General features: G+C 46.8%; 1 protein-coding gene across 8 annotated transcripts in view; it reads right to left on the reverse strand.

Annotated features, from left to right (window-relative positions):
- The window catches only part of MOCS1 (molybdenum cofactor synthesis 1), a 37,419-nt gene extending 16,409 nt beyond the window's left edge, over nt 1-21,010 (reverse strand). For 5 of the 8 annotated variants that reach the window (XM_047858436.1, XM_047858435.1, XM_047858434.1 and 2 more), the window contains exons 1-3: nt 20,814-21,010; nt 13,297-13,423; nt 11,736-11,903 (exon numbers count right to left, since the gene is read on the reverse strand). In XM_047858436.1, coding sequence (XP_047714392.1) covers nt 11,736-11,903; nt 13,297-13,423; nt 20,814-20,936 — 418 coding nt within the window. In that variant the 5' untranslated portion in view covers nt 20,937-21,010. The other 3 variants (XM_047858438.1, XM_047858437.1, XM_047858439.1) reach the window with 3 other exon arrangements.
- Between the last annotated feature and the right edge of the window lie 153 nt (nt 21,011-21,163).

Genomic DNA, 21,163 nt, shown 5'->3' on the forward strand with positions numbered 1-21,163 from the left:
AGCTTGTCTGTCCCAGATTGCAATTCTCTTTTATTCCTGAATAAACCCATTTCTGCTGGTAAAATAACTTGGTCGTTTTTATTTTCAAGGTTAACAAAACAGCTTTACTATGGGAAAGTAAAACATGGAAATTTAGCAGTAGTTGTTGGCTCCCTCCACCAAATCAACTCTGAAGAAACAAAGAATCCAGAACCTTATGAAATGAAAATCTCAAGGAACAACACTGGAAGAAGCAGAGTTCTTTTGAACTGGTGTTGGGAGGGAGTTTGTAGCCTGGGGTTGAAGGCGACTGGCAGAGAAGGTGAGCAGTTAAAGGGAAACAAGGTAGTTCAAGCTCGAATCTTGCCCTCATCCACTGATGCCTCAGAACAACCATAGTTTGTCCCCTTACTGAAGAAACCAGTAACCCCAGAGCACTAGCTGGGGAATCCACCAGAGGTGAACTCAGGGAATCCACCATAGCCCTGCCGGAAGAGGGGTTGAAGACAACAGCCTTAGACATTCATTCCTCCATCTACCCCCTCCAAAGCCCCAGAACTGGTGGGTTAAAATCAAAGGTAACTGCCTCCTTTCAAATCTTCTTGTCCCTCATGGTTTGAAGGTGAAGACCTGTAAGGTTGCCATATTACATAATGGTAGGAGGTGCCATTCTCCGCATAATCTAAATGAATACCACCTCCTGGAGTTGTGTGGTATACAACTCATGCATGGTGAGGCTGGGTGTTTGGTGGGAAGGTTACAAACATGAGTGAACAACTGTGATATTATCAGCTCGTGAGCCCCCAGGGCCTATCAAAGACTAAGATCTGGCCTTAAATCCTTTCCTAGTAAACAGTCCCATACAGAAGAGCTAATATCCTCAGGGGAACAAATTTACCAGCTAAATTAAGGAGACCCTTGAGGAAGACAACTAGAGCTCCCTGCCCGCCCCGCCCCACCAAAAAACCCCAAAAATAAAAAACCCGGTAAAATATATACCAAGAGAAGGAAAATGATTAAAACAGACCAATGTAAGATAAACATGATAAATACAGTAAAAGAAATAACGAAGGATATTAAAAACATGAAAGAAAAATTTTCATTATAAAAAAGAACAAGGGGTAAGACATAGGTAGCAAGTAAAAGCATAAAACGCAAGAAAGAAGACATATAGTAACATGGTTAAGTTAGAAGATAAGATTTAGGGCTCTCCCAGGAAAAAGAGGAAGAGAGTAAGAAATCAAAATGTAATTTAAAAACTGTGGAGGCTCTAAGTAGAAGGGGCAACATCCAGATAAGAGGTCTCAGGAAAAAAATTAAACTGGCGAGAAGGAACTATCTGAAGAAATAATGGAGAGAATTTTTCCCAAATTTAAAACAAATGGCTTCATACTGAAAGGGCAATTTCACTGAATGTCAACAGGACAAAGGAGGAAAAGTCTATCCTGGGGATATTACAGTAAAATTTAAGAAAATCAGCAGCAAAGCAAACACTCTAATAACTTCCAGAGAGAAAGAATGTATCATCTACCAACAGCAAGAACCAGACTGATACCAGACTTTTTTCCAACAGCAAACTGGCCATAAGCAGACAATGTAGGGACATTTTTAACAGAATTAAGGAATGGACCTTGAATTTAAAGTTTTATATGCATTCAAATAACATTAAAACTACCATTCTACTACTTTAAAACATTATAAAAACTACCTGCCAGATTTAATTAGATTCACCATTAGACACACATCAAACAACTTTTAGAATACTCAAAATGAGAAAAAAACTCAGGAGGTGCAACAAGAATTATGAGAATAACGGGGTGATCAAATACCTTGGTGAAGTTTGTTATCTTAAAGGACAGGGAGTGCTTACAAGAGACACAGAGGGGCAGAGTAGTTCTAGTAACCCAGAAATACAATGCTAGAAAATACTAACAATACAGAGCACCTGGGAGGGTCAGTCAGTTAAACATCCAACTTCAGCTCAGGTCATGGTCTCTCGATTCGTGGGTTCGAGCCCCGTGTCAGGTTCTGTGCTGACAGCTCGGAGCCTGGAACCTGATTCAGATTCTGTGTCTCCCTCTCTCTCTGTAATCCCCTTACGCTCTGTATCTCTCATTCTCAAAAATAAACAAACAAACAAAAAACCCAATAATGGTGGGGGGAGGGTTGAGAAAATCAAGGGCCTACAAGTATGCTCAAGTTCTTGTCTCTTGTTAGAAGAAGGAGGGATCATTTATTTAAAAAGCCAACAGAGAGGAAAAGGAAAAATAAAAAGTAGGACAAAGGATTACAGAAACAAGTGCAAATATTTCAATAATTAAAATAAAGATACCTAGAATAAACTCAGTAGTTAAGTCAGACTGTCAAATTTGATGAGAAAGAAAAGTTAACAGCTATGTGCTGTTATAACAGACATATCTAAAGTATAAGAACATAAAAAGATTTAAAAATAAAAAGGTGCAACCACATACAATGGTCTTACTAAAGCCAAAAGCAAGCTGTTATAATTTTAGTTAAAATAAAATACATAGAGCTTAAAGACCCCAAGTATCATTATGGAGAGAGCCACTACATAGTGATAAGAGATCCAATTTATGAGGAAGACGTAACAATTCTGATCACATATGAACCTAATAAAATCACCTCAGCTATATACAAAATAAAATAAAAAAATAGGACCTCTGGGAGAAATTAACAAATCTACCCACTTATTTATTATTGGCAGGCCAAACAGATAGAAAGCCAGCAAATGGAGATAACCAAAGGTTTGAAAAAGAAAATTAACAAGCTGGATCCAATGAACAAGTATAAATGTCTCCATCCAATAATTAAATAACCATTCTCTGCAAGCACACATAGAACATTTATAAAAACTGCCAATATACTAGGTCATAAAGCATGCTTCAGTAAATTTTAAAGAATAATTATCATGTAGTTAAGATTCTCTGACCACTATATAACTAAATTATAATAAAATATGAATGCAAAATCCTTATATTTAGAAATTAAAAACAGTACATAAATATTTCATAGATAAAACAAAGCAAAATGAAAATTAACAAATACTTATTATAACTAAATTTATGAAAGCAATAAGCTACACCAGGATGGAAGCAGAATAAAATACAATAAGATTCAACAAATCCAAAAGTCGGTTTCTTGAAGACACAATTGACAAACTTCTGGCAAGATTTATCAAGGAAAAAAGTTGATGATGTAGAAATAAAACAGTCAGATTTAAAATAAAATAAAATTGCAGATAAAATGGATTAAAAAGAAAATATTACCGACAATTTCAAAGCAATAAATTTAAAATCAGAAATAATGACAAATGTCTTAAAAAAAAAAAAGAGCTATCAAAACTGACTCTGAAAGAAGTCAAGATTTTGAATAGTGCAATAACACAAAGGAACTGAAGATTCAGTTAAAAATCTCTGTGCAAAGAATGTACCAGGCACAATTTTTCAGGTGAGATCTATCAAATTTTCAAAGAAGTTATTACCACAGATTAACACAAACTCACGCACATGAAAGAATAAGAGGGAACACTATGTGCTACAGTCAAATGTTTGTGCCCTGCCTCACTCAAATTCACATGTTGAATCCTAACACTCAGTATTAGAAGGTGTATCCTTTGGGAAGTGATTAGGTCTTGAGGGTGGAGGGATTTGTGCTCTGATAAAAGAGATCCCTCAGAGCTACTTCTGTTATGTGAAGATACAATGAGAAGTCTGTGACCCAGAAGAGAGACCTCACCTGACTATGCTGGCACCTTGATCTTGGATTTTCAGCCTACACAACTGTGAAATGTTTGTTGTTTATAAGCTACCTAACCTATTGTTAGAGCAGCCTGAATGGACTAATACACTACCCAACTCATTCTTCGAAATTTGATATCACAATCAGTTAAGGCAGGCACAAGGATGGCAAATTACATGCCCATTTCACTCATGACTATAAATGCAAAAGGTTAAAATATTAATAAACTGAACCTAACAGTAGATAAAAGCATAGTGTACCATGACGACGTTGGGTGTATTACAGGATTAATGTAAGAAAAGCCATATTGTCATTCAGAGTAACAGCATTCAAAAAAAAAATCATAAATCATCCTAACATACATAAAAAAGTATATAACTTAAATTTAACAAAAAACTTTAGTAAGGAAACTTCATTACTTGATAAAGCTACTTGTGAAAAAAATTTTAAGAAATACTCTAAATGGAGAAACATCAGGAACATTATCCTATTACTACTACTATTCCAAATTATACTTGAGGTCTTAGATATTGCAATAGAACAAGAAAAGGAAATTAAAGGCAATAGATAAGTAAAAAAAAAAATTCCCTTAGTTGCAGATGATATGGTTGCTAGCATAGAAAATTCTAAAGAATCTAAACATAATCAGTGCTATAATATATCAAAAACAATTAGAAAATGTAATTTAAAAAGTGACACTATCACTAAGGAGCCTAGCATACGACAAAATTAATTCTGTTGGTTAAAATAAAAGACTTTATTGAAAGGACTACTTGCAAAGATATGGGTAGAATTAAGGGCTCCAACAATGAATAACACAGCAACATAGCACTCAGACTAGCACCACTGGGGAGCCATTACCATGCATAGGGCCAAAGGCAAATGGAGAGAAAATTAAGTTAGGTATCCAACTAAGTCACCATGGAGGAGAGGATGCCCTGGGGGGAGGGGGGGGGTGCTTAGTCCTGGAGGGAATTCAGTTGCTGTCAAGAACCCAGTGCAGAAACCCAACAGGCAAGAGACCCTGGGTGACCCTAAGGGTCAGCCACCTAGAGCACAGAGAAGGGAAAAGAAAGGAGATGGCTGTGGGAAGATGGCAATATGAATAAAAGTGATGTCAATTCTCCCCAATTTGATATATAGATTTAATGAGATTAAAATCCCAACAGATACACAAACAAGGAGCCCTATGAAAAGAAAATTATAAGAATAATTCCATTTATAATATCAAAAAGGATAAAAAAAAAAAACAAACCCAAACTTAGGAATTAACCAAGGAGGGAAAGACTTGTACAATGACAACTATAAAACATTGCTGAAATAAATGAAAGATAAATGGAAACACATCATGGATTGGGACATATAATACTGTTAACATGACAATACTACCCAAAGAAATCTATACATGCAATGCACTCTCTATCAAAATCCAATGACATGTTTTGTAGAAATAGAAAACCCCACCCTAAAATTCACATGGAATCTCAGGGAACCCCAAATAGCCAAACAATTTTGAAAAAGAGGAACAAATGGAGGATTCACACTTGTTTGAATTCACACCTGGTTTCAAAACCTATTATTATGAAGCTACAGTAATCAAAACAGGGTGGTATTGGCATAGACATATACACCAATGGAAGAGTCCAGAAATAAACCCCTGCATATATGGTCAAATGATTTTAAGGGTGCCTAGACCATTTAATAGGGGAGACGCAGTCTTTTCAGCAAATGGTGCTAAGAAAATTGGATATTTATACGCAAAAGAATGAAGTTGGACACTTACCAAATACCATGTACAAAAATTAACTTGAAATGGCTTAAGGACCTAAATATAAGCCCTAAAACAATAAAACTTTTAGAAAAAATCATAGCATAAAAGATTTGTGACACTGGATTTGGCATTGGTTTCTTGGATATGACACCAAAGGCATGGGCAACAAAAGAAAAATAGACAAACTGGATGTCGGGAACATTTAAAATTTTTGTGCATCAAAATACTATCTACAGAGTAAAAAGGCAAGCCACATAATGGGAGAAAATGTTTCTAAATCGTGTATCTGATAAAGGGTTAATATCCAGAATATTAGAGGATTCCTATAGTTTAGCAACAATAAAACAACCCAATTCAAAAATGGGTAAAGGATTTGAATAGACATTTCTTCAAGGCAGATATATGAATGGCCAATAAGCACCCGAAAAGATGCTCAACATCACTAATCCTCAGGGAAACGCAAAGCGAAATCACAATGATATGACCTCACACACATTAGGATGGCCACGATCAAAAAAACAAAAACAAAAAACCAGAAACAAGTGTTGGAGGGGATATGGAGAAAGTAGAACCCTGTACATCACTGGTGGGAATGTGAAATGGTATCACTTCTGTGGAAAACAGTATGGGGATTCCCCCCAAAATTAAAAATATAATTACCAGGATGCCTGGGTGGCTCAGTTGGTTGAGTTTCTGACTCTTGATTTCAGTTCAGATCATGATCTCGCGATTCATGGAATCGAGCCCCATGTGAAGCTCTGCGCTGACAGGGCAGAGCCTGCTTGGGATTCTCTCTCCTGCTGTCTTTGCCCCTCCCTCTGCACACACTCACACTCTCTCTCTCTCTTAAAATAAATAAATACAAACATTAAAAAATAGGGGCGCCTGGGTGGCGCAGTCGGTTAAGCGTCCGACTTCAGCCAGGTCACGATCTCACGGTCCGTGAGTTCGAGCCCCGCGTCGGGCTCTGGGCTGATGGCTCGGAGCCTGGAGCCTGTTTCCGATCTTGTCTCCCTCTCTCTCTGCCCCTCCCCTGTTCATGCTCTGTCTCTCTCTGTCCCAAAAATAAATAAACGTTGAAAAAAAAAAAAATTAAAAAAAAAAAAAAAAAAAAAAAAAACCATTAAAAAATATAGAATTACCATATGACCCAGCAATTCCACTTCCACTATCTTATTAAAAGCAGAGTTTCAAAGAGATATTTCTACACCCACGTTCATAGCAGCATTACGGTGGAAACAAACCAAGTTGACCAATGAATGGATTACCAAAACATGGTATATAACATATGTGAAATATTATTCAACTTTAAAAAGAAATTCTGCAGGGTGCCTGGGTAGCTCAGTCAATTGAACATCCGACTCTTGGTTTTGGCTCAGGTCATGATCTCAGGGTTGTGGGATCGAGCCCCACATCGGGCTCCATGTTGAGCGTGGAGCCTGCTTAAGATTCTCTCCCCCCCCCCTCCCCCTCTGCCCCTCTCCCAACTCACTCATTCTCTAAAATAAAAAGAAATTCTGCAAGATGCTATAACACGGATGAACCTTGAGGGGCATTATGCTAAATGAAATAAGCCAGACACACAAAAAGACAAATACGGCATGATCCCACTTAAATGAAGTTCTTAGGGTAGCCTGGATCATAAAGACAAAGTATAATGGTGGTTGCCAAGGGCTGAGAGGAGTGGAGAAGAAAGAGTTATTGTTTAATGGATACCAAGTTTCAGACTTACAAGATGAAAAGAGTTCTGGAGATGAATGGTGGGGATGGTGCAGAACAGTGTGAATGTACTTAATGCCATCGAACTGTCCACTTAAAAATGGTTATGATAATACATTTTATGTTATGTGTATTTTCACACACAAAAAAAGGAAAAAAAATCCCAACAGAATTCTCCATGGAATTTGCTAAGCTGATTCTAAAATTTCCACAGACAGAAGCATGGCTGAAGCACTGCTGAAGAAAAAAAAAAAAAAGAACTTTCTCTACCAGATAATGGTTGTATTAAGAAGCTACAGTGATTAAGACTGTATGATATTGGCATAAAGGTAGAGATCCTAACCAACAGAACAGCACCCAAAACACACCAGGACGCACATGCTAGATTTATAGAGGAAGCAGAGGCTTCAACAAAAAAGAACTAGAGAGAATGGTTATCACATGGGAAAAAAATGAAACTGGTATCCCAAAAATCAACCACAGATGAACTTAGGACTTAAATGCAAAAGACAAAACTTCAACTGTTTTAGTGGAAACAAAGGTATAATTTTTCTGACCTCGGTCAAGGTGTTTTATTAAAAAGACCTAAAAAAAGCGCTAACCATAAAGGACAAAACTGATCCATTTATGAACGCCGATTGATCAACAGAACTGTCACACAAAAAATGTTGCTTATTTTTTCAAGCTGGAAGAAGACATTTGCAACATATGTAATGAACTTTTACCAAACCAATATGAAAAGAACAAACAACCAGACAGAAATATGGGCAGAAGACAAGATGTGGTATTACACAAAAGATATTTTTGGCTGATAAACATATGAAGAGATGCCTGACCTCATTCTTAAACAGGGAAATACAAACAGAGACCAAATAAAATACCATTTCATCCTCATTCAACTGGCAAAAATCCAGAATAGGCACACTGAGTGCCGAGGAGGATGTGGTTCAAAAGGCTCTCTTAGGTCAAGAGGAAACTGGCATATAATTACTTTGAAAGGTAAGAACAAATTGCTTTCCAAAGTTAACCATTTACCCATGCTACAAGGCTGCAATACCACTCCTACAGGAAATACATACCAGGACGCGTGAACGAGAATAAAAATATTTAAAGTAGCACTGTTTAGAACACCAAAACCCTGGAGACAGCCCAAATGCTTACTAACCGGATAAAGTGTGCTATATTCACACAATGGAACAGCAGAGAACAGGAACAAACTGCAACTCAGGATGATGTGTATGAAGGGTGGTTTGCACTGAAAGAGTGTGACCTGAAAGACATGATCTGCAGGATCCTTACAAAGTCCAAAAACACTGTATCTCATTTAGGTGGGATGCCTGGTGGCTCAGCTGGATGAGTGTCTGACTCTTGCTTTGGGCTCAGGTCATGATCTTAAGGTTCGTGATCAAGCCCTGTGTCAGGCTGCACGGAGCCTGCTTGAGATTCTTCCTCTCTCTCTGCCCCTCCCCTGTTCATGCACTCATTCTCTCTCTCTCCTAAATAACTAAACAAACTGAAAACAAAATGAGATAGGGAATGATAGATACAAAAATCCCAAACCTTCGCTTTGGCATGGTAGCTGCTGGCCACGTGTGGCTATTTCAACTACTTAAAGTGTAATAAAGTTACCAATTCAGTTTCTGAGTCACAAGAGCTTCATGCCAAGGGCCCAAGGCTCCGTGTGAGTACTAGCTACCGCATCACACAATTCTGATCGATATATAACACTTGCACCGTCTGGAGAAGTTCTGTTGGGCAGTACTGCTCACAACAGCTCAGCTGCAAAGAAAGCGTGCGGAACTTGTTCCCACACAAGCTGGGTGGGAGAAGTACCCGGCAGTCCGGGGCTGGCACCGGGGGATCACGGCAATCGCAAATGGGGAGCCGGAGCGGGCTGGGCGGTCTCCCCATGGGGAGTTCTGCAGCACCAGGCCCAGGGCAGGGGTCCGAAGTGGTCAGGACAGCAGCAGGCTCTGACAAACCCGCGACCACTTTCACTCTGCGCCCCTTGATATTCTCGCCTGGTAGCGTGGGGACAAGTGTTGGTGAGCAACCCTGCTCTGATTGCTATTCCCTCCCCTCCCGCAGCCCTGCTTCCCCACCAGCACCCAGTGCTCTGAGGAAGCACCTCTGGGGAAGACTGAAGGAGCTTGGCTGAGAGATGTCAAAGTATTACCAAGTGCAGCACCAGAGCAATCCGAGGCCTTGCAGCTGCCATATTTTGGAGCACTGTGGGGGGTAAGGAGAGAGCGGTCTTTCCCTGGCCACCCATACCCTTGGGGGTGGGAGGTAAATCCTCCTCAGCAGGGCACTGCAGCCAGGGCCTTGTCCTACCTAGCGTCCATGTGCTGATCAACTCTTACCCACCCCATGCAGGACCAATAACCATGGGCCATTACAGCAGGAAAGACCCCTGAAGTGGTCAGTGCACAGATAAGGACACTGAGGCCCAGGGTGGGGAAGGAATCTGCATGAGTTCACAAGGCTGGGCAGTGGCAGAGTGGGAGCAGGGCTTTCAACTTTCCTGGCTTCCATTCTTCCCTCCACGCAGGTCAGCGGCTTCCGTGGAAGGACCTGTGTCCCCATGTCTGTACTCAGTCATCCCTCTCCAACCCGCAGGGATCCCCACCCCCTCTGCTCTCCCACAGGCCCTGGCACGGAACACAGGGGTTTAAGATGGAACCCATGCCAGAGGGCAGATGATGTGGCCCGAATGAGGGGGCTGGGCCTGGCAGTCAGCTGGGTTCAGCAGGTTCAGTCCTTTCCTGGAACCCAGTCTGTTTTCAGCTCTGAGGAGCCACCTGGAACAGGGGGTCAGCTCCCCTGGGCCAGCTCATCCAGCAGGGGAATGATGGCAGGATCCCAGGTCATGCGACCAGTACAGGCTGAAGTCAACTGGCCATGGGGAAGGAGGGAAGAAAAGGCTGACAGGGGCACTTCCTTTGGGCTTCCACAACTCCTGGGCTCCCCTTGCTCTGTCCTTCTTGGAAAGTTGGCCCCAGTGGCTGTTTCCACCAATGCGTTGTGGGTCCTCAGTGGCAGGGCCGGCAGTTCATTCACCTTTGTGCCCCCAGCACAGTATCGGGCACATAAGGCTCCAGAGAACAGTCACTGAACCAGTGAATAAGGCAGAGAACGGAGGCCTGGGAGACCCGATCCAGAGCAGCAAGAGTGGGGGTGCGGCAATCAAGAACACAGAACCTTATTTTCCTCTGATTTGGTCATCTAGAAGCACATAAGCAAAGATCTCTCTCTGCCTGATGCCGGGGCTTAGAAGTAGCACATGGCAAGAGGGCCTCCAGTGTGACCCCTTTCAGAGGACTTGCCACGCGCTGGGCATTTCCTGCTCACTTCCTCCTCAGGTCAACCTCATCCCCGCCTGGAGGCTTCGAATGGATTTTACAAGCTGCCCAAAGCTATGCTGCTAGTAAGAGGCACAGCCAACACTTACACGCAGGTATGTCCTACTTCAGAGATCATACTCCAAACCAATAAGCACCGGCCAGCACCAGCTACATGTCAGGCACGTTCCCAGGTGCTAGGCATAAAACCTGCCTCAGTTCCCTGAGAGCTCTCATGTCGGTTAAAGGGAGGGCGAGCCAATACAAAGGAGACACAAACAGACAACCAAGTAACATAACACTGGATGAGACAAATGCTGAGAAGAAAAAATAAGGTAGGATGAGGGGATGGAGTAGGTGTTGCCACGCTTTTTCTGCAAAAGGCCTGACAGTAAATATTTCTGGCTTTGCTGGCCACCTGGTTTTCTGTAGCACCTATTCAACTCTGCAAAAGCAGCCCTGGGAGATATGTAAATGAGCAGCTATGTCCCAATAAAACTTTATTAATAAACAGTGAATTTATGATTTCATGTAATTTCCATGTGTCACAAAACGCTATTCTGCTTTTCACTTTTTTTCAAGCACTCAAATATAAAACCCCACTCTCAGCCTGCAGGCCATACATAAACAGGCGGTAGCCCAGATTAGGCCTGTGGGCTCTAGCTTACTGACTTCTGGGACAGAGGGTAGCTGGGGTGTGTACGTGGGGACATACTTTAGAGACAGTGGTCAAGGAGTCCTCTCCAAGGAGATCCTATGTGAGCAGAGACATGAATGAGGCAAGCAGTGAACGCTGTGCTCCCAAAAAAGAGCAAGGACAAAGGCCCAGTGGTGGGAATAGAGGCCGAGGGGTGAGCAGGAAGTCTCAGAGGTCAGCCGGAGCCAGACCACATGGGCCTCAGGGCCCTGGTGAGGACTTCAGTCTAAATGTGACAGCAAGTCACTGGGTTCTGGCACTTACCCACTTGGTAACACTGAGCAAATACTGGACTTCTGTGCCTCATTTTCTAAGAAAATAGGAATCATAAAGGTAGCCATCTCAGAAGGTGGTAGGGCTCAGTGAGCATTATGCTTTGAACGGATGTCAGCTGCCGATTATGAATACTGAAGTCCAGCTAGATGAGGCAAGCGTTGCAAGAAGTGGTCACAGCTTTGGAAAAACTCACCCACAATGTCCACCACATCCGGCCGAATGAGCGGCTCTCCCCCAGTAAGCCGGATCTTGTCTACGCCTTCTTTCACAAAGAGCCGGGCAAGGGTCAGGATCTCCTCTGTGGTCAGCAGGTCAGCCTTGGGGGTCAGTGGGACGCCCTCCTCAGGCATGCAGTACTGACCTGAGGGGAACGGAGGGGACATGGAGGTAGGATGTGACCACAGAGGTTGGGCCCACAGTGCCTCCAGACCCCCACTCCAGGACCAGGCCAGAAGTCACTCCTGGATGGTGAGGAGCAACCTTGCCAAATATGAGCTAGTACAGACCCTACAGACTCTCTCTGGGCCTCATGTTTCTTATCTGTAACGTGTCAACACCCCCTCTTCCCTCAGAGGAGAAGCTGAGGGTATGGATTAAAGAGGACGAAGCAGGCAGAGAGCAGAGCCCGGCCTGAAGTGGGGGACGACAAGATGACGATTCTCTCAGTGCGTGAGGTGGCTGGGCAGGGTCTGCCTGGAAGGCCAGGGCCCTGGGCCCATTCCTTCTGGTGCTGTTCACCCTGTTTCATTTCATCTGGTTGGGCAGTTACCCCTTCATGTTTGGGTCACGAGGTGAAACAGGCTGGGAGGTACTCTCCAACCTGTTAGAAGTCACTCTCCTCTACAGTGACAGGCATTCGCATATCCAGCTTATCTATTTCAGGTTATCAGCCCCATTACACAGGTTGGAAAACTGAGGTACTACTTGTTCAGGGTGAGGTAGCAGGGGCAGGTAAGGGTGCATCATCCCCCATCAGCTCCTGTGGGAGTTTTGTCAAGGATTGGGTCAAGAGTTGTCACAGAATCATTTAGTCAAATTAGTGAAGGGTCCAGAATTGGTCTTTTAAGATAGAACAGAACAGGTAAAGAATATCAGAACATCAAGACTGCATGCAGTGAGTATTGTTTGCTTAAACGTTTACTATACACGTATACACATGTATTTATTGGGCCATGAAATAAAAACATTGGTATTGGGAGCTACCATGGAAAGCAGGAGGGGGGAGAGAGGGAGGGAAGGACAAACAAACTTTGGAAGTCCCCCCAGCAGTGGCCACACCCCCAGAGCACTCCGCAAACAATTATGAAATGAATACTCCGCCTGGCCCCAGACAACTTCTGTCATGGGACTGGGGTGTTTCTATAGCTGGCAGTGCTGGCCATGGGCACTGCTGTGTACCTCACGTGTTTATGGTGTCCAGGAGCCCCACGCCTGCCCCTGGCCACGTCCTGAACTTCAGGAACATGTGAAACAGGAGGGAAGGGGAAAGAGTCCTGAAGAGTGAGATTTAGGTCCAATCTCAATTATAATTCTGTTCTCAAGTCCAGTCCCAAATAGAAGCCAGCTCCCAGGATCATAAAACTCAACCTTGACCCGACCCCCATCTGGTCCCGCAACCCCACCTGGCAAGCAGGGAAGGAGGGTGGGCGGAGAGGCTGGTAAGAGGAATGGGGAGGGTTGAGGAGGATTCCTGGGCCTGGGGAGAGTTCAGAAGCTGCCTCAGCAGGGGACAGGAGCCCAGGAAGATGACTCACATCTGAGGTTGCACTTCTCGGTGAGGGAGATTCGCAGGTAGCTGTGTTGCCGGCCGAAGCTGTCAGTGAGGAAGGCGGAGAAGGGGGCCGCGTGCTCTCTCAGGAACTGTCTCCGTCTGGACAGCTCCTGCAATGCCCGACCAGTGGAAATGTGGGCCTCTGACCCGGCTAGGGGAGAGCCCGCCTGGGGACAGAAGCCCCCCTCCCATCAGCCATTCCCTCCCCCACCCTCATCTCTGACATCTGTGTGGGTTCTGCAGTCCTGGGGGCGTGGGGTTTCTCCCCCTCACTCACAGATTGGGAAACAGGCCTGCAGGGAAGGACCTGTCCCCCAGGCTCCAACTCAGCCCTAGGGCACGGGAACTCTATAGGAACAAAGCTGCCCTGCCCCCTTTCTCTCCCTGTCACCACCTTACAGCCCATGCCCTCCTTCAAAGGAGGCCTGTCCAGGAACAAACATCCCCAGTATTTCCTGGACAAGCCAGCGGGAGAGAACGAGCCACTCAGTATCCGGCAACTATGCCAACTGGCAAGCATGTCCAGAACGGAGGAGAAGAGGTGGGGAACCAGGAGGGATGGTGGCCTGGGCTGCTGCCACTGCACCGCCTGGGACATGGGGAGCCACTTCTCCAACCCAGACCTCCTATTCCTTACCTCTGCAATGGGAGACAGAAGGAGCTCAAAGCAAACTCATTAACTCTGAGGGGTGGGTGTCACACAGGTTGCTTCTCCATAACCACTCCCCTGTCGGCTGGGCTCCCTGGGGCCTTGCCACTGCCCAGGAGGGCCCAACAGGCCAAGCCACCGGGAGCAGCTGAGGACTACAGACAGCTGGAGAGGGGAGGTCTCCCCTCATGCAGAAGGCTTTTGGGGCAAAGACAGCACAACCAAGGAGGCCTGCAGAAGCAATGAGGCCACCAGCCTCTAGGAAGGCACAATGGAGGGGCTGGGATGATCACCCACTAACCCCCTGCAGAGATTACTCCAGTCTTCATCCTCTACCCCACCCACTGCTGGGAGGAACCACTATGCACCCACCGGCTCGGAACTAAGAGGGAGGAGATTGCTAGATGCTCCCTGCAAGGCCCAAATCCTCCTGGAGAGAGAAAGGAGGCAGCCAACCTCACTCTTTTCCCAAGCCTGATTTGGTCTTATCTCCTGCGTTGAAAGCACAACCCTAGGTCATGACAGATGCTGATGAGATAGCTGCTCCATAGAAGGAACATTTACAAATGATCTCAAAGTGTCCAAAGAACTCTCTCTGCTCAATTCCCACACCTACCCCCACAAGGGATTACTACAACTGAAGCTGGGATGGAGTTCAAGAACAGCATTGGCAGGCCCAGGATTCAAACCAGGTCTTTTGAGTCCAAGTTCTCAATTCTTCCCTCTGAGTGCAAAGGGCGAATCTGGGAAGGCACACAGGACGGTGCACAGGGTGGGGAAAAGTCCTTTCTTTAGAATCGTTACAACAAGGAAATCGTGACCCTGGTGGTCGTTCATGAGGTCTATGGACAGGGATCTGCACTGGGGAGCAAGCACCCCTGGTTTCTGGGCCAGGTGTGACCTGACACCCTGAGAAAGCTCCCTAACTTCTCCAAGCCTGTTTTCCCAGTTGTAAAATAAGAACACAGCTATGTGCTCAGGTAAGCGAAGGGAGGGGGGTCAGGTAGCTGACAGATAAATGCCTAGGATTATCATGATCTTGTAACCTAAGACAGCAGAAGGCCTCAGGCCTGAGGCCCAGGGTAACCATTCGCCGGCACCCAGCAAGAAGGAACATTTACTTCAGTGACCTTCTGGGCCCTGGCTGCACGTTAGAACCATCTGGCAGCTTAAGAAAAAACTTCCACTGGAGACCAACTGAATTTGGATCTCTGAGCACTTGTTTTTAGTCTCTCTAGGTGGTTCTAACATATAGCCAGGGTCAAGGGCCACCAATTCAGGAGATAGAAGGTCAAGGACCACTGACTCACATACTTACACCTGAGTGAAAGTATGTGAGGGTGCTTCCAGGATATTCCTGGGTCTGTAAAAGTGACCTCACTCTGCCCACCCCAAGGCCAGTGTCTCTCCTCCCCCCCTCCCCCCCCGCCGCCCATCCTCCAAGAAACCCTGCTCATGGTCCCATGACAAGCAAGCAATAGTCACTTCTCTGAACTGCTGTCTGCTACAATCCTAACAAGACTTCCTACCTTCCTACTCACCCCTACTCACCTGCTCACTTCCTACTCACCTACTGCCTTTCCACCAGTAGCCTTGGGGGTGGAGCAGAGGCCACTACAAAGTCAAGAGCCCCAGAGGCCTTGAGTCCAAGAGATCAGATGCCTGGAAGTCTGGCACCCAATTCTTCATCAACAGCTATTTGCAATTCAGAAATCTGTTCGTCAACCCAGAAGCCACCCCCTCCCTAGTCGCCCTCACCCTAATCTTAACATATTGGGGGTTGGTGGCTGGGTGAGGAAAGGAATTGGGAAGCAAGTGAGAGGACCAAGGAGCGTGACTCAGCGGAAACTGGGGAGCAAGCAGAGTCAAGGAGCAGTGGAGAATGGAATCAGGCACTCTGTTGCGGCCCTGGGAGGGGCAGCCAGATTTCACTGCTGAGACCTGGGGTGACTTTATCTAGATTCATTCAGACTCTGTACTGCCAGTACCAACCTCCCTCCCCCCCCCCCCCACTGCCCCCCACAGTCTCTCACCCAGCCAGGCTTGCAAACTCTTTTCTTTGATGTTAACAAGCCCCATCCCTGCCTCTTCTCTCCTGCAACACTGCATGTCCTACTTTCAATCTTCTGTTTTTCCCTTTCCTTTAAACCCCCTGGAGGAAAAAACATCAGCACCAGTCAGAGGAGCCCTGGACCCAGAGGGCATTACCGGGCAGGGCGGACAGCGATGCCTCTCCCCCACGACAAGTGAGAAGGAGCAGAAGGCCCTTAGCTGCTCATCTTCTCAGGACCCCAGCCTGGACCAGGTTGTTTCCCCAGTGGGGGAAGCCCTCCTGCCTGATTCAGTATCCCAGCGTCTATACAGTAAGCCACTGTGTCGATGAACAAATAGGCTGGTGCTTAATCAGAAGAGAAAGGTGGTGTATGCGAAGCCGGTCACGCTGGGGTCATTGATTTCCAGGCTGGTCTCTACTGTCAAAATGGTTTTTGCCAAGTACAGCGGCTCTCAACTCTGCACATCTAAACAGCCAGGAGTGCTTCTAAGAAGCACGGATGCCAGAGCCCCACTCCAAAGATCCCGACTCAATTGCTCTGAGATGGGGCCCTGGCTTTTCATTTTTTTTCATGTGTCAGCTCTTTGCTCTGTAGCTTGGCTGAGAACCACTGGCCCAGCAACACCAGGATGGAGAGCTATTTTAATCCAGGGGTACTTGCTGGTTCTGAGCAGAGGCTCTGGGAGTAGATAAACCTGAATTACAAGACTGGCTTTATTACTAACGAGCCATAGAGCAAATCACCGAAATTCTTTAGGCCTTACTTTCCTCTCCCATCAAGGGTGCAAAATAATTCTACCTAACTCAGTTGCAGGAGTTCCTGGCACACAGCAGGTATTCAATAAGTGATCGCTACCATTTTCTTAATATAATTCCTACTTACATATATTGACCCATGAAACAAATATTTGTGGAGAAGCACCAGCTGTGTGTGCTGGGACTAGTTTTCTTGCTCTTGTCAGCTTCCCTGGTCCTGCAAGGGTCCACCCTACTTAATGGCAGATGGGCCAAAGCTGGGGTTTCAGACCTGTTGTTCCATCATCCAAAGCAAGGCAAGTGGGGTCTAGGCTCCTCCAGGACCACGGATACAAGTGCAGGTGACCACACACCAGGCAGCCTGCCATAGGTTGTATCTTGTCCACCTACCCTCTGCAGATTGGGGTGGGGTGGGGTGGGGTGGGGTGGGGTGGGGTGGAGAAGGATGGTACAAAGGAGTTAGTTAAGGGACAGAGGCTACCCTCGAGGTAGTCACTAACTTTGGGCATTTGGTTTGAATGATAAAGGCCAGACCCCAAATAGCTCTAGAATATAATATGCAGGGTTATTCAGGAGAAAAAGAACTCAAATATCAGTGGCGCTGATTTGGGATCCCTGCTATTTGGGATGATGCATACCAGGGGTGTCTCAAAATTAATCTCTATTAAACAAGAAAACCTAGGGGCATCTGGGAGGGGCTCAGTCAGTTAAACATCCAATTCTCGGTTTCGGCTCAGGTCATGATGTCACGGTTTTGTGGGTTCGAGCCCCAGTAGGGCTCTGTGCTGACAGTAGTACGGAGCCTGCTTGGGATTCTCTGGCTCCCTCTCTCTGCCCCTCCCCCACTCACACTGTCTCTGTCTCTCCCAAAATAAACTTAAAAAATTTTTTTCTAAAAAAACCCCACAAAAAACCACAAAAAACAAAGGAACAAACAAACAAACAAACAAACCCAACCCAAAACCAAAACCAAAAAACAAGAAGACCTAGCAAGGTGCCTAGTCCCAGGTCTGGATCCTCCCCCCTCCCTCCATCTCCCCCTTAAGTGTGAGGATTTTACACCTATGGCTCCTGGCTCAGATAGTCACACTTCATTGAAACAAAGTTTCCAAAGGAAAGACTGGAACTCAAGATAACCCCTTAAAGTTCTTTCCCTTCGTGTGCCACTGCCCCAGGCCCTGCTGTCCCCTTCTATCTTCTCCTACACCCACTTCCTTCCTGCACAACACCCTCTCCAACATTTGGTCTTTTTTGGCCCTCTGAAAAGCGGGGTGCCTCTGCCTTACTTCACCCTCTGCCCTGCTTCTGCCCCAAGGCAGCAGGCCCAGGACCTGAGGCGAGCTCCCTGTGGCCCCAACGTCTGCAAGGAGCCTGGGAGGAAGAAAGAGGGGTGGAGTGCTTCCAGGCCAGGGTAAGCCCTGTAGAGAAGGTGGTCTGGGCCACCCCAATCAGGACAGCAGGTAGCTGGGTCTCCCCTACCCACCTGCCCACTTTACCCACACTCCACCATCTCCCCTTTCCACCTGTAGATGCTGTTCAATTGACTGTCCTGGGACTAAGATGAAGGCCCACTTTCTGCTGTCCTCCCAGCCAGCTCCCACTGCACACCTCACCCCTCTCTCACACCCACACCCTAGCACACAGACAGCACTCAGTGGCCTTTCCCTCTGTCTTTCCCAGCACCTGTCAGGGTACAGGGAAAGGTGCCCTGCAGGAAGGGACGCAGGGACAGGGATTCCCAATGCCCCACTCCTACTCTTGCCAAGCGGCAAGCTCTGTGAATAGGCTGATGGTATGTATCTCCAGACTTGCCTCACCTCTGAGATTTTCTTAAAGACATTCTGTGCCCTTCCCCACTGCATAAAGATGGGCTGCTCCAACCCTGTTTTTTTTTTTTTTAATGTTTATTTATTTAGAGAGAGAGACACACAGAGAGAGAGTCCCAAGCAGGCTCCACGCTGTCAGTGCAGAGCCCGACATGGGCTCAGTCCCATGACTGTGAGATCATGGCCTGAGCCGAAATCAAGACTCGGATGCTTAACGGCCTGAGCCACCCAGGTGCCCCAACGCTCTGGTTTTAAAGACGTGTAGAGAGGGGAAAGGACAGCCCCAGAAGCCAAGTGAAACTGGAGGCAGAATGAAGGTGAAAACCTGGGGCTCCCTGTCCAGTGTTCTACTATTCCACATGTCCCCTCACTAGCTGGGTTTCAAACAGCCAAAAATATCTGACTCTACTGCCTGCAGAGTACTGGGTTAAGCACCATGCAGAAAGGTGGGGGAGCACCCAACATTTGAGGAGCGACCTGCCTGCTGAGGATAACCCTAGTGGGGAATGTCCAGCATAGGAGGTCTACGACCAAGTAGTGGACAGAATGGCCACCCTGAGCGTCCAGTGGGAGGGGACTAGTGGGACACAGCATGAGCCAATGGCAGCAAGGTTAACAATAATTAAAACAAATACGTACCTAACACAACACTTAGGTATGTCAGGCTTTGTTCTAAGTACACATATTAACTTTTTTAACTATAACCACCCTATGAAGTAGACCCTTATTCCCATTTTACAAATGATAAGGCTGAGACACTGAGAGGTGAAAGGACCTGCTGAAGTTCAGATACCTACTAAGCGGTAGGGCTGGGAATCCTTCCAGCCCTGGCATTCTGCTCCAGAGTCTGTGTTCTTAACCTAATTCTACCTCCCCTTATAGGGTAAAGGAAAGGGCGGGAGAGCCTCTCACCCTCCCCTCCCTGCAAGGAAGAGGCAAGGGCACAGGTGCTAGAGTTTGAGTTCCTGCCCCCTTACTTTTCAGCTCTGTGACTCCAGGGAAGTTAACTTCAGGGAGCCCTCACCTGCAAATGCAAACTCCTGACCTCACATGGTTTACCGAGAGGACTAAAAGAGACCAAGTATGGAGTCACTTAGCATGGGTCCTCTTCTGAGGGGCACCAAGGAAATTAAGGGCAGGAAGGAGAAGAAACTTCCCTTTTCCTGAATTCTTTAAAGGTTTCTCAGCAATCTTTGCTTTCCTCTTCTTCCCTCAGGGAAGCTGGGAGTTCAAGGATACTGAAAAACTTCACTTCCCAGCAAGGAGCCCTGATTATTTGAGGATTCCAGGAGGGGGTCAGACTTGGGGGAAAGCAAGTTAGGCTGGGGCGCTCCCCCTCATTAAGCCACAGGGGCAGTGGTGTGGACGGACACGAGCTGATGATTCCCAGGACATGAAGCCTCCCGCTAGGGGATGGGAAAAGAATGACTGGATGAGTCCAGAAAAGAGGTTTCACCAAATGAAAAAGACCTGCTTCTCTCCAAAGTATTCCCCGAGCACATGGGCAAAAAAACAACACCGAACTTAAAACTTGTTAGGACATGAATCATTCTGTGGGGTGATGTGAATGACTGCAGGGGCCGCTCCCAAACCTTAAGGAAAACTGGGATTCTCAGCCTGGAAGAGGATCTCGCTCCATTCTGCTCCAGAACGAGGCTGAGCCCTCCTAAGGGACAGGAGGATGAAACTGAAAGAGTCAGTGAAGGACAAGTCACAGAGCCCTGTGACTACAGAAGTGACAACTGACTACTGGTGGCACCAAGGTGACATTTTTAGCCAGTGTCACACTATGAAGCAGGGTGTCACACAAGAACACCTGAGCGCACGCAGACAACCCCCACTGAGGGGAAGCGAGCAAACGTTCAAAAAACAGGGTGGGTGAGGCAGGGCTGAGAAGGGCACTCATAACAACTCAGTGGACGCAGAGCCCTAACTGCCTGCTCCCTCATCTCTGGCTTACCTGGAAGGGGGTTCCATGGCTAGATGGGCAGGGAGTTGGTTAAACAGCACCCCAAGGAGCGCCCCCACCCTGGGGTAGCCGGTGAGACTAGGCAGTTCAGAGAGCATTCCTCCGCTCCTCTCCCCACCCCCAATTAAGCGTTGAGGGGGTCCCTCCGAGAAGCGGCCTCTGCGGCCCAGCCTGGGTGTTTCTCGGGCTAAGGGACAGCTGGCCGGGGCGCCCTCCGCGGGGAAGGTGCGGATGCGGGCGGGCTCACCTCCACCGCAGTTTGGGAGGGCTCCCCCGGGCGGTGCTGCGTCACTGGAGCCCCCGAGCTGCAGCTCCGGACGCTGGACCTCAGCACCCGCTGCAGCATCCGGGACACTGGCCTCGCCGCCATGAAGCCTATCGGCCGGGCGAGTCTCCACTGGGTAGTAGGCTTCAGAGCGCCCTAGCCCTGGGCTCGCTGCCGGGGTCCTCGAGGCAGGGGCGGAACGGGGGCGGGGCCCACGCAGCCAATCGGCCGAGGGCGCCGCACCGCGCGGCCTCCTGGGAGTTGTAGTCCACCCCTGCGCACCTTTCCTGGCCTGTGCAAGCCTTCTAGGGCTTGGAAAGCGCTAGTTAAAA

This window comes from Prionailurus viverrinus, chromosome B2 (assembly GCF_022837055.1).
Source record: "Prionailurus viverrinus isolate Anna chromosome B2, UM_Priviv_1.0, whole genome shotgun sequence".
In the NCBI taxonomy this organism is placed as follows: Eukaryota; Metazoa; Chordata; class Mammalia; order Carnivora; family Felidae; genus Prionailurus; species Prionailurus viverrinus.